Below are 22,011 nucleotides of genomic sequence, written 5' to 3' on the forward strand. Positions count from 1 at the left end.
TGGAAAAAGTTCTCTTTCTACCTAAGTGACATCTCCCCTGACAATTACTTCTTGGCCTCTCCCCAGTGGAGACAGACGGAAACCACCACCACGTCACCATCTGCTTTTTAGCCCTCTCCCCCCTAAGTATACATCACCCCGCAGTCTTCTCTGGGCTACGATAGCTCCCCACTGAAAATCCTGCTAGTGCCATTTTATCTTCCTTTGATTTTCTAACTGGTCCACTTCCCCTGTGTCAGATATCTGGGCCCCCCCAAAAAACAAACCAAAAAACAAACAAAAAAAAACAGTGACAGCTGAGGAAAGCCACCAGGTCACCATCTCCCCCTTTCTCCTGCCAAGTAAGCTTACAGTTTGAGTTTTTATTGGGTCACAGCCTCAAAAAGATTTAAAAATATAAATTGTAAACCCAAACTTTTCTTCTTACAATAGTATTTTAAAAATTCCTCTACATGGCATTGAAATTTGTTATGTTCAGTCTAATTTTTCCATGGCTATGAAAGTACATGAGGCTGGAGATTTCATTTTTCGTTGCCTGCATGGGCGTCTTTTCCCGATACACACTAGGCTGGATGCAGGGGGGGGGGGGGGGGGTCCCGAAAATGCAAATTTGACTCCTTCCAAATCAGCCACCTATTTCCGTTATGGATGTCCTGAAACCCCACCTAACAATGCGCCTAGTCTGATCATTGCAATGATGTGGCCATGCGACATTTATTTATTTATTTATTTAATAGCTTTTATATACCGACGAACGTTGGGAACATCTCGTCGGTTTACAGAGAACAGAACTGAGCAACAGGCTTTACAATTATCATATAATTATATAAGGAACATTAAAAAACATACAATTAACAGTGTAGAATATACAAGGATCATTAAAAACATACAATTAACAGAGTAGAATATACAATAAATAATTAACTAAGTGGTATGCATGATAGAGGTTATCCATCTAATTGGGGGGGGGGGGCAAAGAAATTCTGGTAAATAGGAAGGATATCAACAATTGTAGGCGGCATATAAACACGTGTTTGGGAATAACAAGTTCTTATGTACAATATACAATATGCTGTCCTGGTAATTTCACTTTAAGGGGTGTAGGGGAGATGGGAGAGTGTCAGATGGAGTGGAGAGGGTGTGGATAGGAGGTGGAAAGGATGGGGGGGGGGGGTGAGGGAAGAGGAGGGAGGTAAGGAGTTGGAGGGGGGGGTGCTAGTGACTGTGTGCATGTTAGGTGTATGAGTGTTTGAAGAACCAGGTCTTCAGGTTTTGCCTGAATATTTTTGGGCAGGTTTCTTGGCGGAGGGAGGTAGGTAGTTTATTCCAGAGTAAAGGACCTGCTAGGGAGAGGGCCCTTTCGCTTGTGGTGCGAAGTTTAGTAAGCCTAGGTGATGGGGCGTGTAATGTTGCTAGATGTTTTCTAGTGGGTCTATTGCTGTTGTGAAAGGAGAGGTGTTCTTTGTACCAGTTCATGTTCTGGTTGTGAAGAGATTTGTGTATTAAAGTGAGGGCTTTGAAGGTAATTCTAGATGCTACGGGTAACCAATGTAGATGTTTGAGTACCGGGGTTATGTGATCATTTTTGTGGGTGTTGGTGAGTATTCGGGCAGCTGCATTTTGGAGGAGTTGTAAAGGCTGTATGGTGTTTTTTGGCAGGCCTAAAAGCAAGGAGTTGCAGTAATCTATTTTTGATAGGATGAGTGCTTGTAATATAGTACGGAAGTCACTGAGATGTAAGAGTGGTTTGAGTCTTTTAAGGGTGTGTAGTTTGTAGAAGCAATCTTTAAGGGTGTTATTGATGAATTTCTTGCAATTAAGGTGACAGTCAATGGATACGCCGAGGCTTCGTACATGGGTGGGGAAGGTGATGTTAGTGGAGGGATTATTGTTGTGTGTGTGTGGGGGGGGTCATAAGATGGGTGGGGGAGATGTTAGGGGGTGAAATAAGGATGAGTTCCGTTTTAGTAGCGTTGAGGGCGAGAAAGTTGTTGGATAGGAGGCTGCTAATTTCAGAGAGGGCGGATTTCCAAGTTTCAATGGCTTTGTGTATAGAGTCTTTAACAGGGATAAGTATCTGCACGTCATCGGCATATATGAAGTGCGGAAGGTCAAGTTTAGCAAGGAGATGGCAGAGGGGGAGGAGATATATATTGAAGAGCGTAGATGAAAGAGATGAACCTTGTGGTACTCCTTGAGCGAGGTTGTGGGGTTTGGAGGTTGAGTTTCCCATTTGTACGCTACATTGTCTTTCAGCCAGGTATGAGTGGAACCATTGTAGGGCCAGGCCTGAGATGCCAATGCTGCTGAGACGTTCTAATAGGATTTGATGTTTAATGGTGTCGAATGCAGCGGATATGTCTAGGAGAATGAGGATGTGTGAGAGACCTTTGTCAAGACCTCTCAGAATTTGGTCGGAGAGAGAAATGAGTAAGGTCTCTGTGCTATGGTGTTTGCGAAAGCCAAACTGTGAGGGGGAAAGGATGTTGTTTTCATCCAAGTAATCTGATAGCTGTTTGTTTATAGCTTTCTCAAGGACTTTTGTAATTAGTGGCAGGTTTGAGATAGGTCGGAAATTGGTGAGATCAGAGGGGTCTAGGGAGGGCTTTTTCAGTATGGGTTTCACGATAGCATGCTTAAGGTTTTTGGGGATATTGCCAAGTTCAATGGACTTGTTTATGATGTTTGAGATGGGCTTGGCGATGATCCCTGGGATGGAGAGGAGATGTTTTGTGGGGATGGTATCTGTTGGGTGTGTAGAGGGTCTTCTTCCAAAATTCTACAGGCATGGGGGCCTGAAATCAGGCCACTAGGTTATCACCACCCTTAGGCAAGAACGATTCCCTCTTCCCCCCCCCCTTTCCTGGGGGGCCTCCACAGCATCCCCACCCAACCTAAGGATCAAAGCGGGGTCCTTCCACAAGGCAGTGCATAGCACTTACCACCCGAGTTACCAGGCTGGCCCTTCTACGTATGAGGCAGATTCAGTAAATTGTGCAGGAGATCCTGGGTGCGCGATTCAGTATGCAAATGAGGGCCCGCACTAATAAGGAGGCGCTAGGGACACTAGCGCGTCCCTAGCGCCTCCTTATTGGCGGAAGCGGCGGCTGTCAGCGGGTTTGACAGCCGAAGCTTAATTTTACCGGCGTCGGTTGTCGAACCTGCTGATGGCCACAGGTTCGGAACACGGACGCTGGCAAAATTGTGCATCCATTTTCCAACCCGCGGGCTGATTTTATTTCTTAAGATTTTTTTTTTTTTTTTTTTTGGGGGCCTCCGACTTAATATCACCATGTATACTATACTTTCTGTATCGAGCGGGACTAATAGGCTCATCAACATGCATTTGATGTTGAGCGCACGCTATTAGTTTTGGAGGGGTTGGACGTGCGTTTTCCACGCGCTATTATCCCTATACCTTATAAGGGGTAATAATAGCGTATCAAAAACGCGTGTCCAAACTAGGATTAACAGTGCGCTTGGCCTGTGCACACCGTACTGAATCGGCCTGTTACCAAAATACAATGCAATCATGCGTAGCAATTTATAACTCAAAACAGAAAAAAAAAAGTTCTTAATCAGAGCGGTCAACACTAGCATGTTTTCATGCACATAAGATTCAGGTGTTTGAATATTTTCCCCTGAGCCATGCAGTACCTAAAATCATGCACGGTTATGAAAGTCCCACGAGAACAGCGCAGGTTATTGGGCACCATGTGGCTTAACTCAGAGCCAGACAACAGATCACATGAACTTTGGCAGTCTAATATCAAAACCTAACTTTATACCTATCACCTGTTTATTTAGCCTACATTAGGCACCGTATCTTTGAATTATGTTATTAACCCCATATATCTTAATCCAAGTTATTTCGACCTGTTCATTGTAAGACATTTACTTGTCACTGTTATTGTTCAGAATGTAAACCGAATTGATCAGTAATTCTGTTATTGGAAAGTCGGTATATAAAAATGCTAAATAAATAAATAAATAAATAAATAAATAAATAGTAGCCCTGCCTTTTCCTTCAGGCTTGTGGCACTGTACTCTTTGGGCAGAAAAAGCTGCACTGGCTCATGGAACTAGCTCTTCAGGAATTCTCCATGCAATGGAATGCAATTATGTGCAAATTCTGCATTGTGCATAATTCCCCCAGGAATGTCTGTTCAAGGGGGTTCCAAACTGCAATGTTCTGGATCTAACCTATGTACAGCTGCATCCTGGCTCAGGAGCCCAGGTTGCAGCCTTGGACTAAACCTTACAGCAGAAGTTCTGTCTTGGGGGGGGGGGGGGGGGGAAATGACTCCATGGTGCTGGATGGATAAGTGCTGTACACTTATTTGGTGAAAGCTAGGATTGGAGAAGAGAATTAAAATATTTTAGAAATCTACCAAAAGGAGTGGATCGATGCAGACATCCCTTCATATCCTCACACTTGAAGGCCACTGGTTGAAATAACGAGAAATAGTCATAGATGGCCACTTCTGGTCTGCTTTTAATTTTGCTGATGGTAACAAATCTCCTTCACTTAAACCAACAGCATGGTTGAAAATCGAAGTTCCACTCTGCCATCTCAAAGACGTCCAGGACAGAGCTGGCTAGGACGACTCCTTTCCCCATCACTGAAGGTGGCTCAGAAGGACCAAAGACTACATGAGCCGTGGCTACAAAGACCACCAGGAAAGTGCATGCACAGCGCTATGGAATTCCATGCCACAAACAGAGGAACAGCGTTTTTGAAAGTCTGCATTTTAAGTCCTTCTGCTGCCATTTTCAGAAGATAGTGCTAAACCCCAAAAACTGAACTTCCACTAAGTTTTTACACAAATATTTAAAATACATTGTCTGAGCATCAAGAATATCACCACTACCAAATTATAGCTTGAGATGAGGCACTGGAAGATAGCGACTTCCTGGGCCGTAGATGCGAATGGAAGTCATGCAGCCTTCAATCTGTGGTCATGGATATGCCAGGGTTAGTTAATATATTAACACAGCGCTAACATTACACAGACACTTCCAAACAGGCAGCAAGTGAAAGGCATGTAGAGAATATTAATTCTGCTACTCAAGGCATCAGCTCTTCCTGGAGAATCAGTGGTCAGCAGAAGAGCTGAGATTAGAACCCAAGCCTCCCATTAATCCTATTCTATAGCTATGAGAGACTCCCCCTCCCTCACTCCCTCTCTTGATACTAATGAGGTTCTTGGTCTGTTCAGTGTGGCTCCCATAACGTGCTCTTTAAGCTACCCGTGTATTTATAGATTTTTTTTTTTTTTGGCAACAGTTCTGACCAAGAACATAGAAAACCCAGTATAACAAGGGCTGGATAACGCTATCTGACACGAGCAAAATATTCCCAGGTAACTTATTCCCACTTGCACAAGAATGTAGTACTCACAGCTGATTGTGATTCCCAGCTCCACGCCTCGCTTCTTAGGAAGTTTCACATGAAAAGTGCCGCTGCTTGGGATCACAGACTCTGAGAACGGGAAAAACATTAAGTCAGGATGAGATTCATGTGGCGTCATTGTGAATCCAGAGGCGCTCAAGCCAATCATGGACCAGCTCGCTCTGTGCCTCTTTTTTTTTTTTTACTTCCTCATCCATTCCAGCCCAACCCCGGGCACTGCTGCTTGACTTGTACTTCACTGTGGTATCTCAAAACCTCAGGATGCGAGACAGCCAAAAGTAGGAGTCCTACGCTGTAGGCCCAAGCATTCAACCCATACACCAGCTCGTTAATTCATCAATCAAGCACAAACACAGCCTCCTCTGTAGAAATGACAGTGACGCTTTCTATGACAAGCAGTCAGAGCCTGAATGATGACAGTGCCGTGGTGTGCCCACCTGCCACATCGAATTCAATCTCCAGTGTCACGTTGTTGGCGAGGGCTGCGTCGCGCAGGAGCTGATTGGCCTCCTCCAGGGTCCCGTCTTCTGTCGGAATGCCATTGATGGACAGCATTCTGTCGCCAACTTGCAGCAACCCACACCTGTGATTAGGATTCAAAGCAGCAAGAGAGAAGGGGGGGGGGGAGGGGAAAAAAAAAAAAGGCAGAAAATCAATGCCTGGCAGCTTACACCAGATACCCGGGAAATGAAAGGTGACTGATCAAACAGCCAGCCAAGAATGAAGAAACCCAAGATGTTATCGGATGTGATGCATTGGCCCCTTCTTTTCCCCCAAGCTGTGCTCAGGCAGCAAAGAGCTTTTACTGTTAGTCTCCGAGAGCAAGAAAAGCAAGAACCAAGGGAGGAATGAAATGGACGAAAAGAAAGCAAAGGTTGCAATCAAAGCCTGAAAGAGGGATGGGAAAACTGCAGAACAGCTTGGTGGGGAAACAAAATACACAGATTAATATCTACGTGATGCTTGGTTTTACTGTTGAGTGGTAACCAATACTCTGTGTCTGGCTGTTCATGGCACTGGAGGCCACCTACTGTAATGGGAGAAGTCAAGTCTTCAGATTAATGGTTTTGCTAATGTTTGAGCGTCAATCCAATCAACTCCATAAAATGCCTCCAAAATACAAAAAGTTTTTTGGTTTTTTTTTTAATTCAGTCACCAGGTCCCAAGGAGTTTTGCTTACAGTTAGCTTTTACTTTGATAGGTCCTTAACCTTCAGAAAAAGATATACAACATTGGAAAACTTAGTTCAAATTGTTAAACAATCTGACCATTACTGATTAATAATTAAACCCGCTCCTCCCCAGTCGGGGCTAGTGACTGGACACTGGGAAAAAGTACACACAGTGATGTACAGGCCAGTTCCACACAAAGGTGTTGCTGAAAAGGAAGAGTTTGTACCGGCAGCACATTGCCCAAGCAAGTCCTTTGGATCAGGATCACTTCCCCTGACCTAACTGTTCTCCATTGTCACTGAACTGGCCTGCAGGACTGGCCCAAAAGCTGGGTAATCCTACTAATAGCATGGAACATAATTCTGGACCCATCAGAAGCAAACCGAACCGGTGCTACGCTCCCGACGACACAATAACCGGTCAGCGCACAGTACTGCGAGTACCTGGAAACTGTGCCCTGCTATTCAGAAGAAGTTTCCAGTCTGCTCTTCAGGCGCGAGGGGACAGAAGAGTGAGAAGTGTTTGTGACTGCAGCAGGCTGTTCTTCTTAACCAGAGCCGAATGGGAAGAAAGGTCGAAAAAAACCTTGCAGGAGAAGATGTCATTCCATAACCAGCAATCAGTCTTTATTCACTGTGATAGCCCACCATGGGCACCAAGCCCCATATCCAGAGGACAGACCTAGACTGTGCCCATAACTAAGTGCCAGCCTCCAACACCACGACTGACTGGGCATTTGTTATGAGAATATATGCATAGCAAAAAAAAAAGTCCAAAAGCTCCTCTAACTTTCTTTTTTCTGAATCATTAAAAGTAGTAAAAGGAGCAAAACAATTCCGCAAACAAGTCAGTGGTGTTTGTTTAATCTGTGCATCCATGCAGAAATGTTACCAACCTCAAGCCTTTAGGGATCCATAATATTTATCCCATGCCCCTTTAAATCTGTTTACTGCTCTCGTCCTCACCACCTCCTTTTGGGAGGCCTTTCCAGGTATCCACCACCCTTCTCTGTGAAGAAATATTTCCTGGTGCTGGGTTCTGAGTCGTCCTCCCTGGAGTTTCATATAGCGTGCCCTCTAGTTGTACAGCTTCCTTCCCAAACGGAAAAAGTTTGATGTTTGTGCATCGTTAATACCTTTCAGGCAATTGCAGGTCTGAAACCTACTGCAAGCCACATCGGGTCCAAAAGGAAGCAGTGTCGTACTTTACCACAACACAAGGACAGATCTGCACAGAACTAAAGCCCACAGCTCAAACCAGGTCAGAAAACAGAACCACAATACAAGGCTTGGACCACCGCACAAAAATCCCAGAGGAGCCATCTTCCTCTGAACCCGGAGCCCTGGGCCCCCATTGTTCCACAGGCCGGGTTCTCATTGGATGGCAGAGAACTATTACAGGGAATTAAGCCACTTCAGCCACCAATTCCATCACTTATATATATGGGGGGGGGGGGGGAGGAAAAACACAGAGAGGAGAGGCAAAAGGAAGACAAATTAAATGGTAGAAAAAGTAACAGAAAGTAGTTATTGAAAAAAAAAAAAAGAGCCAAACTAGCCAGCGAAACTGCTGCATCATGCACCCTCCTCACACACATGTAGCACACCGACCACGTCCTCACTGCGTACTCCATGTATACAGCCGGCAGGCAGCCCTGCAAGGACAAAGCCCACTAGAAGCAACCTGGTTATCTCAGCACCACCCCCACTAGGCTTGGGGCTGCTTCCTGCCCCAATTACTCCAAAGGACTGATTGACTACTCTTTTTAATTTGGTCCTGCACTTTAAATTGATCCGGCTGGGTGAGTTTTACACTCTGTCGTCTTACCCAGCACTAAACAGATAACAAATGGAAAGGAGATAATTAGTGCGGGAAGGCAACAACCTAAAAACTGTCGCATATTAAGCTCCCAGAGTGCGCCTCTGAGATAGGACGCAGTGACCTGGCACGCAGTGGCCTTGAGGGACAGACAGATCATCTCTCCCCTTTGCCTGTGTTCTCATGCCAGTTGTGGCTGTATTCACTTTTTTTTTTTTTTTTTTTTTTTAGCTGTGCAATGCATTTTTTGTAGCAAGATGGCAGCAGACACAGGGGGTGGACCCCCGCAACATCAGGGAGCACTTAAGAGCTACCGAGGTTTGCAAGACTGCACCAGGACCAGCTGCTGCAAGAGACCAAAAGCCGGCGGTACACAGTCACCGGCCTCCTCCCCTCTGCATTCAGCATGCACAGCACAGACCAAGTGGCCATCATCTGCCAACGCCTCCTAGATTTGCAGGAAGAAAGCCACAAGAAGCAAAGCTGCCAGGCCACGGGGCATTCCCGCAAGCTGTGGGAGTAACAATTCAGCATGGCAAAAATATTCGACTTAAAAAAAAAAAATCTCTCTGGCTTGCGCTCTCCTAAATTCATGGTGGGGGTACAAAGCATACGACGTACGATCATCAACAAATGCACAAATCTTCCACGATGCCATGCGTTTGAGAAAAAAAAAAAAAAAAAAAAAGACATCAAGTTCTTATTTTAGAACAAAATGAATGCTTGGCAATTTGCCAGTTACTATTACTAGCTATTTAATACCCCCTTCCCCTGTGTGTATTGCCCTCGAGGTGTGGCAGATATGGATGGATGCTTTGTTTGTCGATCTTGGCAGCCCCAGAGGTGTTGCAATGGGTATTCTGTCATTGGTCATGGTGCACACAAGGCGACTCAAGGAGACAAGCCAGCACCGTTCCTGAAAGTACGGCTGCTTGATTCAAGTGAGTGGGGCAACCTCGACACAAACCACCCGCCCCCCCCCCCACACACACACAGGGGCGAAGGACAGCGGCCCAGGCTGGCTACCTGTGGGGCTAAGAGCAAAAGTGCAAGCGACGCTTTGGGGTGCAGTCACTCACCTTTCAGCTGGGCTGTCAGGCTCAATAAACCGGATGAGAGGTGGAGAAGAAAGGGTTTCGGTGGCAAAGATTCCTCCCTGGAGCTGAAGCCCGAATCCATTTAAGGGGTCTCCCCTCAGAACCACCTCAGCAATCTCTGTATGGATGATCTGTCCCCCAGGACCCACTGTGCTTGAGGCCAGGGATACTGCAAGCAGAAAGGGGATACCACTTGGTGCTGTGAAGCTTCTAATATTCTTAGATTAAGCAGTTCTTCAAATAAAAAAAAAAAGTGTTCTGAACCTAAAACATTCAGGTCTCTGTTAATACAGGATAAACACTCAAAATGACTAATCTCTGAGGCTGATCTGGGATTTCTAACTACACAGAGCGCCTGGTGCAGTTAACACAGTTATGGAGATAAGCTGAAGTCATCCTCCTCTGGTCTGTCTGTGCATTACAAAGGATTCCGCCCAGGGATGACCATTACATCAGAAGCAGGGGGCCTAGAGGTTAGAATAGCGGACTGGGAGCCAGGAGGAAAGAGTTAATATCCTGCTTCTGCCTCTGACTCGCTGTGACCTTGGGCATGTCACTTTCATCTCCCGCTGAGGCCCATGCAATAAAGTGCGCGTAAAAAAACCACACACACACACACACACACATCCACCTCTCCTAGGCGCCCAATGCAATAGGTAAATGAGCTGCTGCTCTAAAATGGACATGCTAGGGATAAATTGTTGGTCCCTAATGAGTCCTTGGCATCGAGAGCCCAGGAGATGTGGCTGCGTGCGGGTTACCAAAACAGACGCTCAAATTTACTAGCGTCAGTTTTATCCCGTGGCAGCAAATTTACTGGCACAATATACATGGCTTGGAGCGTGTATATTGTGCACCCCAAAAAAAAAATTTATTTTTTTTTTTAATTTCCGTCAAGACTTTTTACTTTTTCAGGATGCTTTCTGTGGTTCCTCCTACTTGCATTGTGATGATCCTAGATAGGAAGAACCACAGAAAAGCAGTACTTTTCTTATTTTTAAGTAGACCCTTTGACATACGGCAAGACTTTGCACCTGCTCTAGGGCAGGCGTAATATTTGATGAATTAAAAAGTGCACCATGGGCATACAGCGATTTTTTTGCATCATTTACATGTGATAAGTAGAGATGTGCATTCGCTTTTGCTGAATTAGACAGTTTCAATGAACTTGTCTAATTCGGCATGGTTTGGGGGCAATGAACCCCGAAAATAATTTTTCTGAAATTTCGGAAAAATTCATATTTCGGGTTAGTGCACGCTAACGGGAGTTAGCGAGCACTAACCTAAAAATCGGGGGCCCATGAAAACAAACAAAAAAAAAAAAAAACCCCCCCGAACTGTGGGAAAAATGAAGTTTCTCGTGGTTCCCCAAAAACAAACTTCCAAAAGAATGCACATCTCTAGTGATAAGCGTTATCATCAATCCCTTTGTTTGGACGCACTGATCCCCTTATTGCATTGGAGGTTATGGACGCGCGTCCAACTGCTCGTTAACCTGTGCACTTTATTGCATTGGCCTCTTAGACTAAAGTTCTTAGGGACGGAAGAGCAGAGGCTGAAGACCTTGGGAAGGAAGGCTTCACATCTGCTTCTCCCACCAACATTCCTTGGGCCACTACCTCAGGTGAAAGTTTCAGATTGCAAGTCTTCTGGGGCAGGGACTTACCAACCGCACGTGAATTTGTAACTCGCCTTTAGCTCAGATATGGAAAGACAAGTAGTTAAACCAAAACTCCTGATCTGTATATAACCCTTTTCTTTGGACTTTACTAGGGCCAGAGGGGGAGACACAAGAATTTCTGCTGGGGCTATCTTCTTCTGCCACTTCCCCTATAATTCCTTTATCCCAAGGAGCGGGTTCTTGCTATGGAGGAAAGGCTTAAACTTGCAGGCCCAAGCAGTGAAATGGCATCCTTCCTGAGGTGTCTTACTGTCTTCTCTAATTCTGTTTGTGTCCTGCCTGTTCCTGCAGCACTGTGCGTGTGTGCTCAAAAGGAATTTTATTTTGAAGGAGCAAAGTTAAAATAAATGTCCAAACAATGTGTTACTTATTTTACTTCACATCTTTGTTCAATCTGGGTCATACATAGGAAACGCTCTTCTTCACTCTGTGCAGGTGTCTTTTTCACTACTCTGGAAGCCGCTCGCCCTCATACTTGTCTGCAGGGCAAGAGCCCCCATCAGGAAGGGAAACCTATTGAGGGGTTCCCCCTAAATCCTGAAAAAAATGTTGTACCTGCTGTCCAACAGAGCCCCAGCTCGTGTCCTGCGTTTCCCAGGGTGGAGATCCAGTTGGGGCTCTCCAATTAAACTTGAATCTTCGCCTCCAGACTCAGTCTACAGTTTGGGGAAAAGGTCCTTTCCTGGATACCAACAGGGCTCATCACCACCCAGCCTCCCAATCAGGAGGAGGGGGAGTGTGTGTGTGCAAACCCTCCCCAAAAGCGCAACGCTTTTGACAATCTAATTTCACCACTGGGTGAGGAGTCAGTGCAGTCCTCTCACAGATGGGAAAGATATAAACAGGTCTTGTCCCTCCTGTCCTTTGGCTACGTGCTTGACTCATCAGCAGGGACAGGATTCACCCGAGTAGAACCAAAATTGAGAAAAAAGTTTCAGCAAGGGGTGCCCTGGGACTGAGCAACTCCTAACCCAAACAGCTCAGGAGCACAATCAGCTCCTAATATCAAAATCCAAACTAAACTGACCAAAAATATCTTCCCCCTTCTGGACCAAGGGCTGAACCATTACAGACATCCTCAGGGGGAGTTGCTGCAGGAAATGGCTTGCCCCACCAGCTATCATCTCTAAGGGTAGGGATGCATGGGCACCTAGTGGGAGAGCAGGGACTCTCCACATGTATATTATGTATTCTAGGCCTTCTTCAGGGGAGTATATAAAAACACTGAAATTAAATCATCCCATTAAAACTCCACTTAAGAACTTAAGTTGCCATACTGGGTCAGGCAGAGTCCATCAAGCCCAGCATCCTGTATCCAACAGTGGCCAATCCAGGATACAAGCACCTGGCAAATACCAGTAAATAAATGCTGGTAATAAGCAGTGGCTATTCCCCAAGTCAATTTAATTAATGGCAGTTTTATGGACTTATCCAGGAACTTGTCCAAACCTTTTTTAAACCCAGCTATGCCAACTGCCTTAACCACAACCTCTGGCAACAAATTCCAGAGCTTAATTGCACATTGAGTGAAAATGTTCTCCCAACTTGTTTTAAAATGTGCTACTTGCTAACTTCATCGAGTGCCACTTAGCCCTTGTATTATCTGAAAGAGTAAATAACTGATTCACATTTGCCCATTCTAGTCCTCGTGATTTTATAGAGCTCTTATCTTTCTCTTCAGTTGTCTTTTCTCCAAGCTAAACAGTCCTAACCTTATTAGCCTTTTCTATATCTTTTTTTGAGATGTGGCAACCAGAATTGCTCACAGTACTCAAGGTGTGGTCTCATCAAGGCGAGATACAGAGATACTATGACATTTTCTATTTTATTCACCATTCCTTGCTTAATTCCTAAAATTCTATTTGCTTTTTTGATCGCTGTGGCACACTGAGTCGATGATATCAATGTATTGTCCACTGTGATGCCCAGGTCTCTTTCCAGGATGGTAACTCATAATATGGCACCTAACATCATGTAACATCGTAGGTTATTTTTCCCTGGACACATCACTTTGTATTTGTCCATTTTAAATTTCAACTGCCATTTGGATGCCCAACCTTCCAGTCTCACAAGATCCTCCTACAATTTATCACGATCTGCTTGTGATTTAACAACTCTAAATAATTGTCATCTGTAGATCTGTTCACCTCACTCATTGTTCCCCTTTCCAGATCATTTATAAAAATATATCAAAAAGCACCAGTCCAAGTACAGATTCCTGAGGCACACTTTTCACCAAGAAAACTCACCATTTAATCCCATTCTCTTCTCTGATTCCTGTCTTTTAACCAGTTTGCAATCCACAAACGTACATTGCCCCCATCCCATGACTTTTTAATTTTCTTAGAAGCCTCTCACTGAGGCCTTTGCCAAACGCCTTCTGAAAATCCAAATACACTAAATCTACTGGCTCAGCTTTATCCACGTTTATTAACCCCTTCAAAACATGTACCCAATATTCATAAAAGTATCCACTTCTCTTTAAATAAAGGTCCAACCGTAGACAACAAGGAAACCTTGCTAGCCAGAATGCTATATCAACCACCTCACAGTGGTACTTCCCTTACCTGCAGTTTGGGGTGCTCTCTTCTAGTCAGTAAACACAGTGTAGCTGGTTTGATCCAGCAGCACTCACACAAACACACTGTCCACGCAATTGCCCTTCTAAGGTATTTGACTAAAACCCAAAGGCTTCAATCCACAAAGAGGAAAGCACTCAGTTCACATAAGGAAGAAACCAACAGCTCGAATACTGGAATTTCAGGGTACAAGACTCTTGGTCCCAGTTCTTTTGCAGACCCTGTGAAGCTTGTGCTTGTTTTACACTCTGCTACATTTACTCAATGAGAACAAAGACCCCATACGCAACAGGATCAGGTACAACGAACGACAGTGCAGTGGAGTGGTCTTACATGTGCTCTTGTGTTCCTTCCGTTTCTGTCTTCTCCTCAACATGGTGGCCCGAGGGCTCATGGGATGTGAGGTGCGAGGTAGCGTGTTCGAGTTCTGGCTGGGGAAGCCAGGAGCATTAAGTGAAGAGAAGTTAGCAGAAACCAGAGCTGCACAGGAAAAAAAAAAAATATTAAAATGTTATAATACAGACCACAACTGTAACACTAGCACCGACAATAAAAAGCTGTGAAATTCGTGGCACATGGTCTTTGGAAACGCCAGGAGGTTACTGACAGCAGTCCAGATCGCACATCTTGAGCTAGTTCAAACTCAAAAGAGAAATCAAATGTCTACTCCAAACTCTTGACTTAATGGGCATCCTTGGGGAGCTCTAGACGACCCTCATTCACCGACACAGCAGGCGCTGTGCACCACAAGACAGCAGTACTGTTCGCCCTGCCCAGGTACTGGTATGTCACCAGTATAGGCAAGAGACTGGTTCCTGCTGGCATTTATCTCTTGGCCTCTGTGTAGCTGCAGGTGAGAGATCCTTTCAGCAATATGAAAAGCTGCCCAGTGGAAGTAGACTGATCAGGTCCTAGTACACAAACCACAGAAGGACTAAGTTCAACTGGGCTAAGCTGGGATTTTCTAATTTTAAAAATTAATTTGAGTGTGAATAGTAGCTACCACTGGGGAAACTGAGGCATATGTCCACACTCCATCGTAACTAACACAATAAACACTGACCACGCAGCACAATGACAACTTTCATGGATGTATGTAGAGGATTACATGTGATAGAAAGTTATGGACAATAGCCAATGAAACCAGCAGTAAAATTCAGGCCCGGTTAGGACATGGATCATCTTGAGTTTCATGCTAGGGCAGAGTACCCCACAGCGCCATTTTACGGACATCTCCCTTCCACTATGTCTCCATATAGAAATGTTATTAAAAACAAACAAAAAAAAGTGGGTCCTGTCTCTTAAATTATGCCAAGTCCAGATTTCATGATTTCCAACAGCTGTTTTGTGGCATTTGCACAGGATTTTCTTCTACAGACTTACTGCTGTGCATCAAGATATCGCTAGGAAGTCAGAGTCCATGACTGCAGTGGCAAAGTTACGGCTTAAAGCGTGTCGCTCTTACAGTTTCTGCTCAACACGACAAATTCTGTGCAAAGCAGTAGCCACCCTGAATTATGCATTTCAACCCACACGGGGAGACAAACTCCCCAGTACTGCTCTCAGATCAGAGCAACGAAGGCTTTCAAGCAGGAGACTTACATTTGCAGTAATCCTGGTTGGAAGGAGAGCTCCAGGTGGGGGTCTTGCAGTTCCCTGGAGGATGCGTGTGACAATAATTGACGCAGGGATCCCAGCAGTGGTGGAGATCACTCTTCTGCACTTTGCCTGTCAGACAGAGACATCAGGAATCAAAGGCAGAAGATGCTGGTCAGCTGAGTTGATGCAGAGGAGAGGAGTGGCCAGCGAGATGCCAGAGGCATCAGTCCTAGGGCTGGTTCTGTTCATGCTGCAGGAAGGGCTAGGAGGAAAGGCATGACTTTTCCTACAGGGCATGTGAGGGGAAATTTTCCCTCTCACTGAATTCTTAAGTTTAATGCTCATGTAGGAAGGTGCATTACTAAGCAATGCATTGCAACCAATCTGTGTTCACAGTACCCTCATGCTGAATTATGACCAACTAGGGCTGGGGTGGCCAACTCTGGTTCTCAAGAGTCCAAACAGGCCTGGTTCTCAGGATTTCTAAAACGTAAATACACGAGATATATGCATCTCTCACATGCATATTCATTATGGTATCCTGAAAACGAAACCTGTTTGTGGCTCTGGCGTTTGCCAACCCTGCCCTGGTCAGTCATAGTAATGATACAGCAAAAAGCAGAATCAGAGTATATTATCCACCATACAGGTCCCAGAGGAGAAGTTTCTCAGGCTCAAGCAGTGTTAAGCTGAAGTAAATATTAAGTTTGCAAGAAATCCAATTCCACAATGTAAGGTAGGGAGGGTCATGCACAGCAGGCTGCTACATAAATGACTGAATGGGGACAGGATACGATCGGCACTGGTAGCTCAAAGGAGGCTAACCGAACACCCATGCTCTCTCCGAGATTCCCTTTTACAAGGACGGCTGCACAATTTCTTTCCCCAAGCTGAACTACACCAATGTTCACAGAATAAATTTGTCAACATTAATATTGTGGTAGTTTGGACCCAAAAGTTCATTTCCTGGTTAGGCCTCTTTGTTCACATATTTGCAGATTTCTGCTGCTTCTCCTTTTCTCCAAAATAATTTTTAAACTACATTTGAACACATCTATGAAGCAAATAGGAGAAACTCTCTCACTTCTTGCTATGGGAAAATGCCTACAAAGCAAACAAACCTCAAATTCAGACTCACAAATCAGTTCATTCCTACTGTGCACCTTTGCCATTGTTTGATGTGAACATAGAAAAAAAAAAAAACCGAAACTAGTGAGCCAGGAGGCACGTTTATCCCACGATAGCTTCACTGTCTTCGATTGGAGTCTTATAGGATGAGACTTTCCATGGAAAGTGCCCCATACTACATTGCCTTGCTTATATTTTACTACTTCCTTGAATAAAGAAATCTTGCTGGGCAGATCATAAGCAGCCTCTGACTCCTAGGAGCGACAAACCACCACAAAACTACACAAGCAGCCCTATCCCATGAGGTTTATCAGGCTCCCTCTGAGCTTGTACGCACCCCACCCAAGAGAGATCTACAGGAAATGATCACTTTTGGCAGAGTAGCAGCTGGAAGCAGTGGGAATACACATTGCCTTATCTGTGTACTGTACCTAGCCTGCTGAACAGGATGGCTGGCAGGGAGGAAAGTCACGGAAGGCGTGGCTCACTGCTCTGAGAGGGGGTGGGGCAAAACTCCCTGGGCACAGTGTATCCACAAGGATACCTGAGCCTCCAACCATCCAATCAATTAAGTGCCTACAAGTATCTGTTCTCGGGGACCTACACATTACCTGGTACATTCGTTTCCTCCCTGTCTTAAAACAGTTTCAATAACCGAACCAAGACATAAAGGAGGGTGCGACCGGCATCTGCAAACAGCAGCAATAAGAATGGTGCTAGGTTTCATTTCCCATTTGACTGGTGAAAATCGAGGCAGAGATGGGAAGTGTTAAACAGAAATTTAATTAAAATACGACGACACAGGAGCAGACATTTACATTAATCACTTCCTGACCCAAGGTAGAGTCAGCTGATTAACCAGTCTCCCTGGGCTATGAGCATCTTCCTCTAAACCCTGAGGGGTGCACGATGACACACACACACGCATGCCTTTGTAGGCTGCGATACCTTTCAAAGGGTCATCAAAAGGTACGGTAGTACATAAGCCTCAGACTACACGGCCGCCTTCTTCATAACTCTGTACTGATAGAGGGCTAACGTTTCAAAGTCCTGAAGCCAGGAAAGACATTGGATTCTGCAGTCAGCTGGCAGTAGACTATTAGTTACAGTTCTAACATCTTCACATATCCCTTAGTTATATGCCCAAGAACCTTGGATGTCTAAATGGACAGCCCAGAGGGACAAAATATGCTAATTAAAAAGGAGGAACGATGCACAATCAAGTGGATGCTCAATTGAAAGAGAAGCTGATTTTGCAAGTTAGACATCTACAATCTTGTGAATGGGGCAATTTGGAGAATGCTGCATGACACTGGTAGTGTTCTTTGGAAATTTGCTCCAACTTTAATATGCCTAACATATGATGCAATTTTGGACTCACGACAACGAATCTATAACTATGAATGTCACTTTGTAAACCGTTGTGGTCTATACATGGAACGACTGTACCATGCACCTTTTATTATCTCGGCTCTGTGTTCCATGGTGATTAGAGGCGCAGTCTTTTAGGACTCATCTTAACAATATTAACAAAAAGTTAACATAGTAGAGAACTATGTAGTGCCCTATGTAGTGCCCTGGTCCGACCACTACCTCATTGAAAGCTGTCTCGCCATGAAGAAACCCCTCCCAATTAACCATCCTACTCACACCACCATCATATCCAGAAAAACCTGCCCCAGCGACGAATTAATTGATGCACTAGCCTCATCCCTACCAAGACTTAACTGCTCAGACCCAGACACAGCCCTAACATCCTGGCAAACCATCACGGAAGACATTGCCAACAAACTATGCCCAATCTCCGAACGTATCATAAACACCGCAGTAAAACCTTCTAAGCCATGGTACACCCAAGAGCTAAAAACCCTAAAATGCAATCTCAGACAAAAAGAGAGAAAATGGCGCAAGGACCCAACCCCACAACATTCTTCCAGCTTCAAAACAGCCTTACACACATATAGACTGTCTACCCTCAAACACAAGCGAGACTTCTATGGAAAAAAAATTCACGACTATAAATTCAACCCTAAAGTCCTTTTCTCCTATGTCGCTAGCCTTACCACCCCTATCCCTCCTACCATTCCAGATGCAGAGGCTGCGGCAAAATGTGAAGAACTGGCCATCTACTTCCAAAGCAAAATTTCCATCCTACTCTCTAGATTTTCCCCTTCCGACCCTTCTCCCCCAATTAACCCACCCTCCATCCCCTCCCCGTCCCAACCCTCAATGGCCACAATTGACCTCACCTCTTCTAAAGAAATTACAGGCCTCCTTCGAAAACTTAAGCCAGCCTCTCACCCCAACGACACCATTCCCACCAAAGCTCTAATAGCCATCCCCAACAGCATAGCCAGCACCTTAGCAGATATCATCAACTGCTTCATCACTCATGGAACAGTCCCAGATCCCCTCAAACACGCTGTTGTCAAACCCCTCCTCAAGAAACCCTCCCTAGATCCAAAAGACCCCTCCAACTTCCGCCCCATCTCCAACCTCCCTTTTATCTCCAAACTTATGGAAAAGGTTGTCAATGCACAACTCATGGACTACCTAGAAAACCATGATATCCTCCATGTTTCCCAATTTGGATTCAGGAAACACTTTAATACTGAATCCTTACTGCTCTCTCTTACTGACTATCTTCTCAGAGGACTAGGACAAGGCCACAGCTACCTCCTCGCCCTCCTCGATATTTCAGCGGCCTTTGACACCATCAGCCACCACCACCTCCTGACACGGCTAGAAAGCATCGGCATCTCAGGAATAGCTCTAGCCTGGTTCAAATCCTATCTCACTAACAGAAAGTTCTCTGTTAAAATCGGAAACAACCTATCAGCCTCATGCCCCTTACAACAAGGTGTTCCACAAGGCTCATCCCTGTCATCCACACTCTTCAACATTTACCTCACCCCTCTCTGCCACCTCCTCTCCGACCTCAAACTCAAATTCTACCTCTATGCTTATGATGTTCAGATCATCATCCCCATTCACAACTCTATATCCGACGCCCTAGAGCACTGGGAAAAGTGCCTTACAGCTATCAACGCCCTTCTCACCAACCTCCAGCTTGCTCTAAACAAGAACAAAACAGAACTCCTCCACATCTCCTCACATCCCCCTGACCTCCTGCCTAATGACCCCAAACTCAACCTCCTTACAGCGCTACCTTCCGTTAGGGACCTCGGAGTCCTTCTTGATCCCAATCTTAGTATGAAACCTCACATCAATTCCATCCTTAAATCTGGTTTCTTCAAGCTCAATGTTCTAAAGAAACTCAGACCCCTGCTCTACACCCATGACCTCCGCACAGTGATTCAAGCTACCCTCACCTCCAAAATAGATTATTGTAACGCCCTCCTTTTAGGGCTCCCAATGTCTTCAATAAAACCCCTTCAACTCCTGCAAAATGCTACCGCAAGACTCATTACTAACACATGCAAACACGACCATATTACCCCAATCCTGAAGGATCTACACTGGCTCCCCATCCTATCCCGCATACACTACAAAACCCTAACCATAATACACAAGTCTATCCACACCCACAACTCCAACTGGCTCGACCTACCCTTCACTGCTCCCCTGTCCATCCGAGCTACTAGATCCACCAACAATGGCACCCTTCATGTCCAATCCTTGAAAATGGCTCACCTCTCTTCCACCCGCGACCGTGCCATCTCCATTGCCGGTCCGGCGCTCTGGAATTCACTACCTGCCCACATGCGCCTTGAACCATGTACAATTAAATTTAAAAAGAAACTAAAAACTCTCCTGTTCAACCATGCCTACACAGAATAGCTCCTGCACCTCCCCCCCCCCCCCCCCAACTCAGGTGTCCGCCCTCTCCTTATATTAAGGAGACATTCATTGTAAATTTGTAAATTATTTCTCTTGTTATGACCTTCTTGTTTTCTCTATCCTCCTACTACCTTTTGGTTTACCACCGCCCAGGTTCATTCTCCCTGTTGAAATGTATTTTCCAGACTTTCAGTTATGTGAACCGGTATGATGTCCCCACTAATACCGGTATATAAAAGTTTCGAAATAAAATAATAAAAATATCCAAAACAGCCACCCACCTATGTCCCCATGGCTTTGCTGGATAGTACCCAGCCATCCACAGGCTGCTGCACTGACCCAATTGCTTTCTGGGAAGTTAAAAGCACTTCAGATTTTCTTTTAAAAATGGAAGTGGCAGTGTTCCCACTAACAAATCTTTCTACTCACCCCCTCATTTCCACTCTGCTTCCCAAACGTGGATCTTGGTTTAGGATCCAGAGGGCATCCTCTAAGGAATAAAGCCAAATGATCCCTAGAGGGCTACAGAGATGCAAAACTAAATCAAATCAACTTCAATTCTAAGTTTTTACTAAGATCCACTCATGTGTCCACTCACTTTCAATCTGCACAATTCCCCTCACCTCTGTGGTAACAGTCTGCTTTTACACATTTTCCATCTTACAATAAACAGCTTTTGTAACAGTGAAAGTAGGACACATTCACTGTGTAAATCCACCTAAATGCAACTCACTGGTTAATTACTAAAGGATTTTTGTCAATGAGACAGCATTAGAAACTCCTTGCATATCAAATCTGCCAATGATTTTTCCCCTTGAAAGGAGAGCCTTGAGAAAAGCACTTATCCCATTTTCTGTAGGAACTTTGTAGGCCTTCATGAGACTGACAGACATTTAGCAGCCTTCCATATGAAGACACACAAAGCCATCTAACCCCAAGATATGCAAAGGCACTGGTTCTCTATCGGTCCCTGGAGGGCAAAGGAAATAGTACACCCCTTTCCTGGGGCCTTGGGGCTAACACATACCTGTCCATAGGGGCTTTTGCACAAGTGCTCACCTGTCTCAGGAGTCTTCAGTGGCAGGGTGCCCTGGTGTGCAGAATAGATCTCCAGTTTGACAGTTTCAGAGACGTTGGCCAGGAGCTGAGTGGCTTCTAATAATGAGCACTGCTCTATGCTGTTTACCGTCGATGGACAGGATATGATCCCCCACATGCAAAAGCCCACACCTGGAAGATATAAATCACAAGATGTAATTACAGTTCCACCAGTCCCATGAATAACTGCTGTAAGTTAAGAAAAATACCCCCCAAGAAATGGTCTTATAGGAAGCCCTTCAAGTCTCCTAGAAGGGGAGCCACCACCAAAATTGTCTCCAGCTGATTTCCAGGAGTCACCAAAGCATAGAAACACAGATAATGGCAAATAATGACTTACTGGCCCAAGCAATATGAATCCTTTAGTTTCTAGACACTGAGAACAGCAAGTTTGCTTACCATAAATGTAATGTAATGTCTGTAGACAGCAGGCTGAATTAGCCATGACAAATGGGGCAAAGTCATCCATCAGCACTGAAGAGACCCATCTCTCTAGCTCAGAGTTTTACTATGGAACATGCATGGGAGCTCCCGCGCATGCTCTGCCTTATGAGCCCTTCAGTCAATTGTCAAGTTTAGCTTTAACTAGGTAGATGACTCTCCAGGGAGACAGGTTGTTATTAAG

At 45.0% G+C, this 22,011-nt stretch overlaps 1 protein-coding gene across 1 annotated transcript in view; it reads right to left on the minus strand.

Moving 5' to 3' along the window:
- Positions 1 to 22,011, minus strand: part of GRIP2 (glutamate receptor interacting protein 2) — a 288,825-nt gene that overhangs the window by 60,961 nt on the left and 205,853 nt on the right. Inside the window, 7 exon segments of the mRNA XM_029601383.1 lie at positions 5,402 to 5,482; positions 5,851 to 5,996; positions 9,483 to 9,669; positions 14,094 to 14,240; positions 15,363 to 15,488; positions 21,348 to 21,471; positions 21,473 to 21,518. Of these exon segments, the coding sequence (XP_029457243.1) occupies positions 5,402 to 5,482; positions 5,851 to 5,996; positions 9,483 to 9,669; positions 14,094 to 14,240; positions 15,363 to 15,488; positions 21,348 to 21,471; positions 21,473 to 21,518 (857 nt within the window).

Source organism: Rhinatrema bivittatum, chromosome 4, assembly GCF_901001135.1.
Source record: "Rhinatrema bivittatum chromosome 4, aRhiBiv1.1, whole genome shotgun sequence".
Lineage (NCBI taxonomy): Eukaryota > Metazoa > Chordata > Amphibia > Gymnophiona > Rhinatrematidae > Rhinatrema > Rhinatrema bivittatum.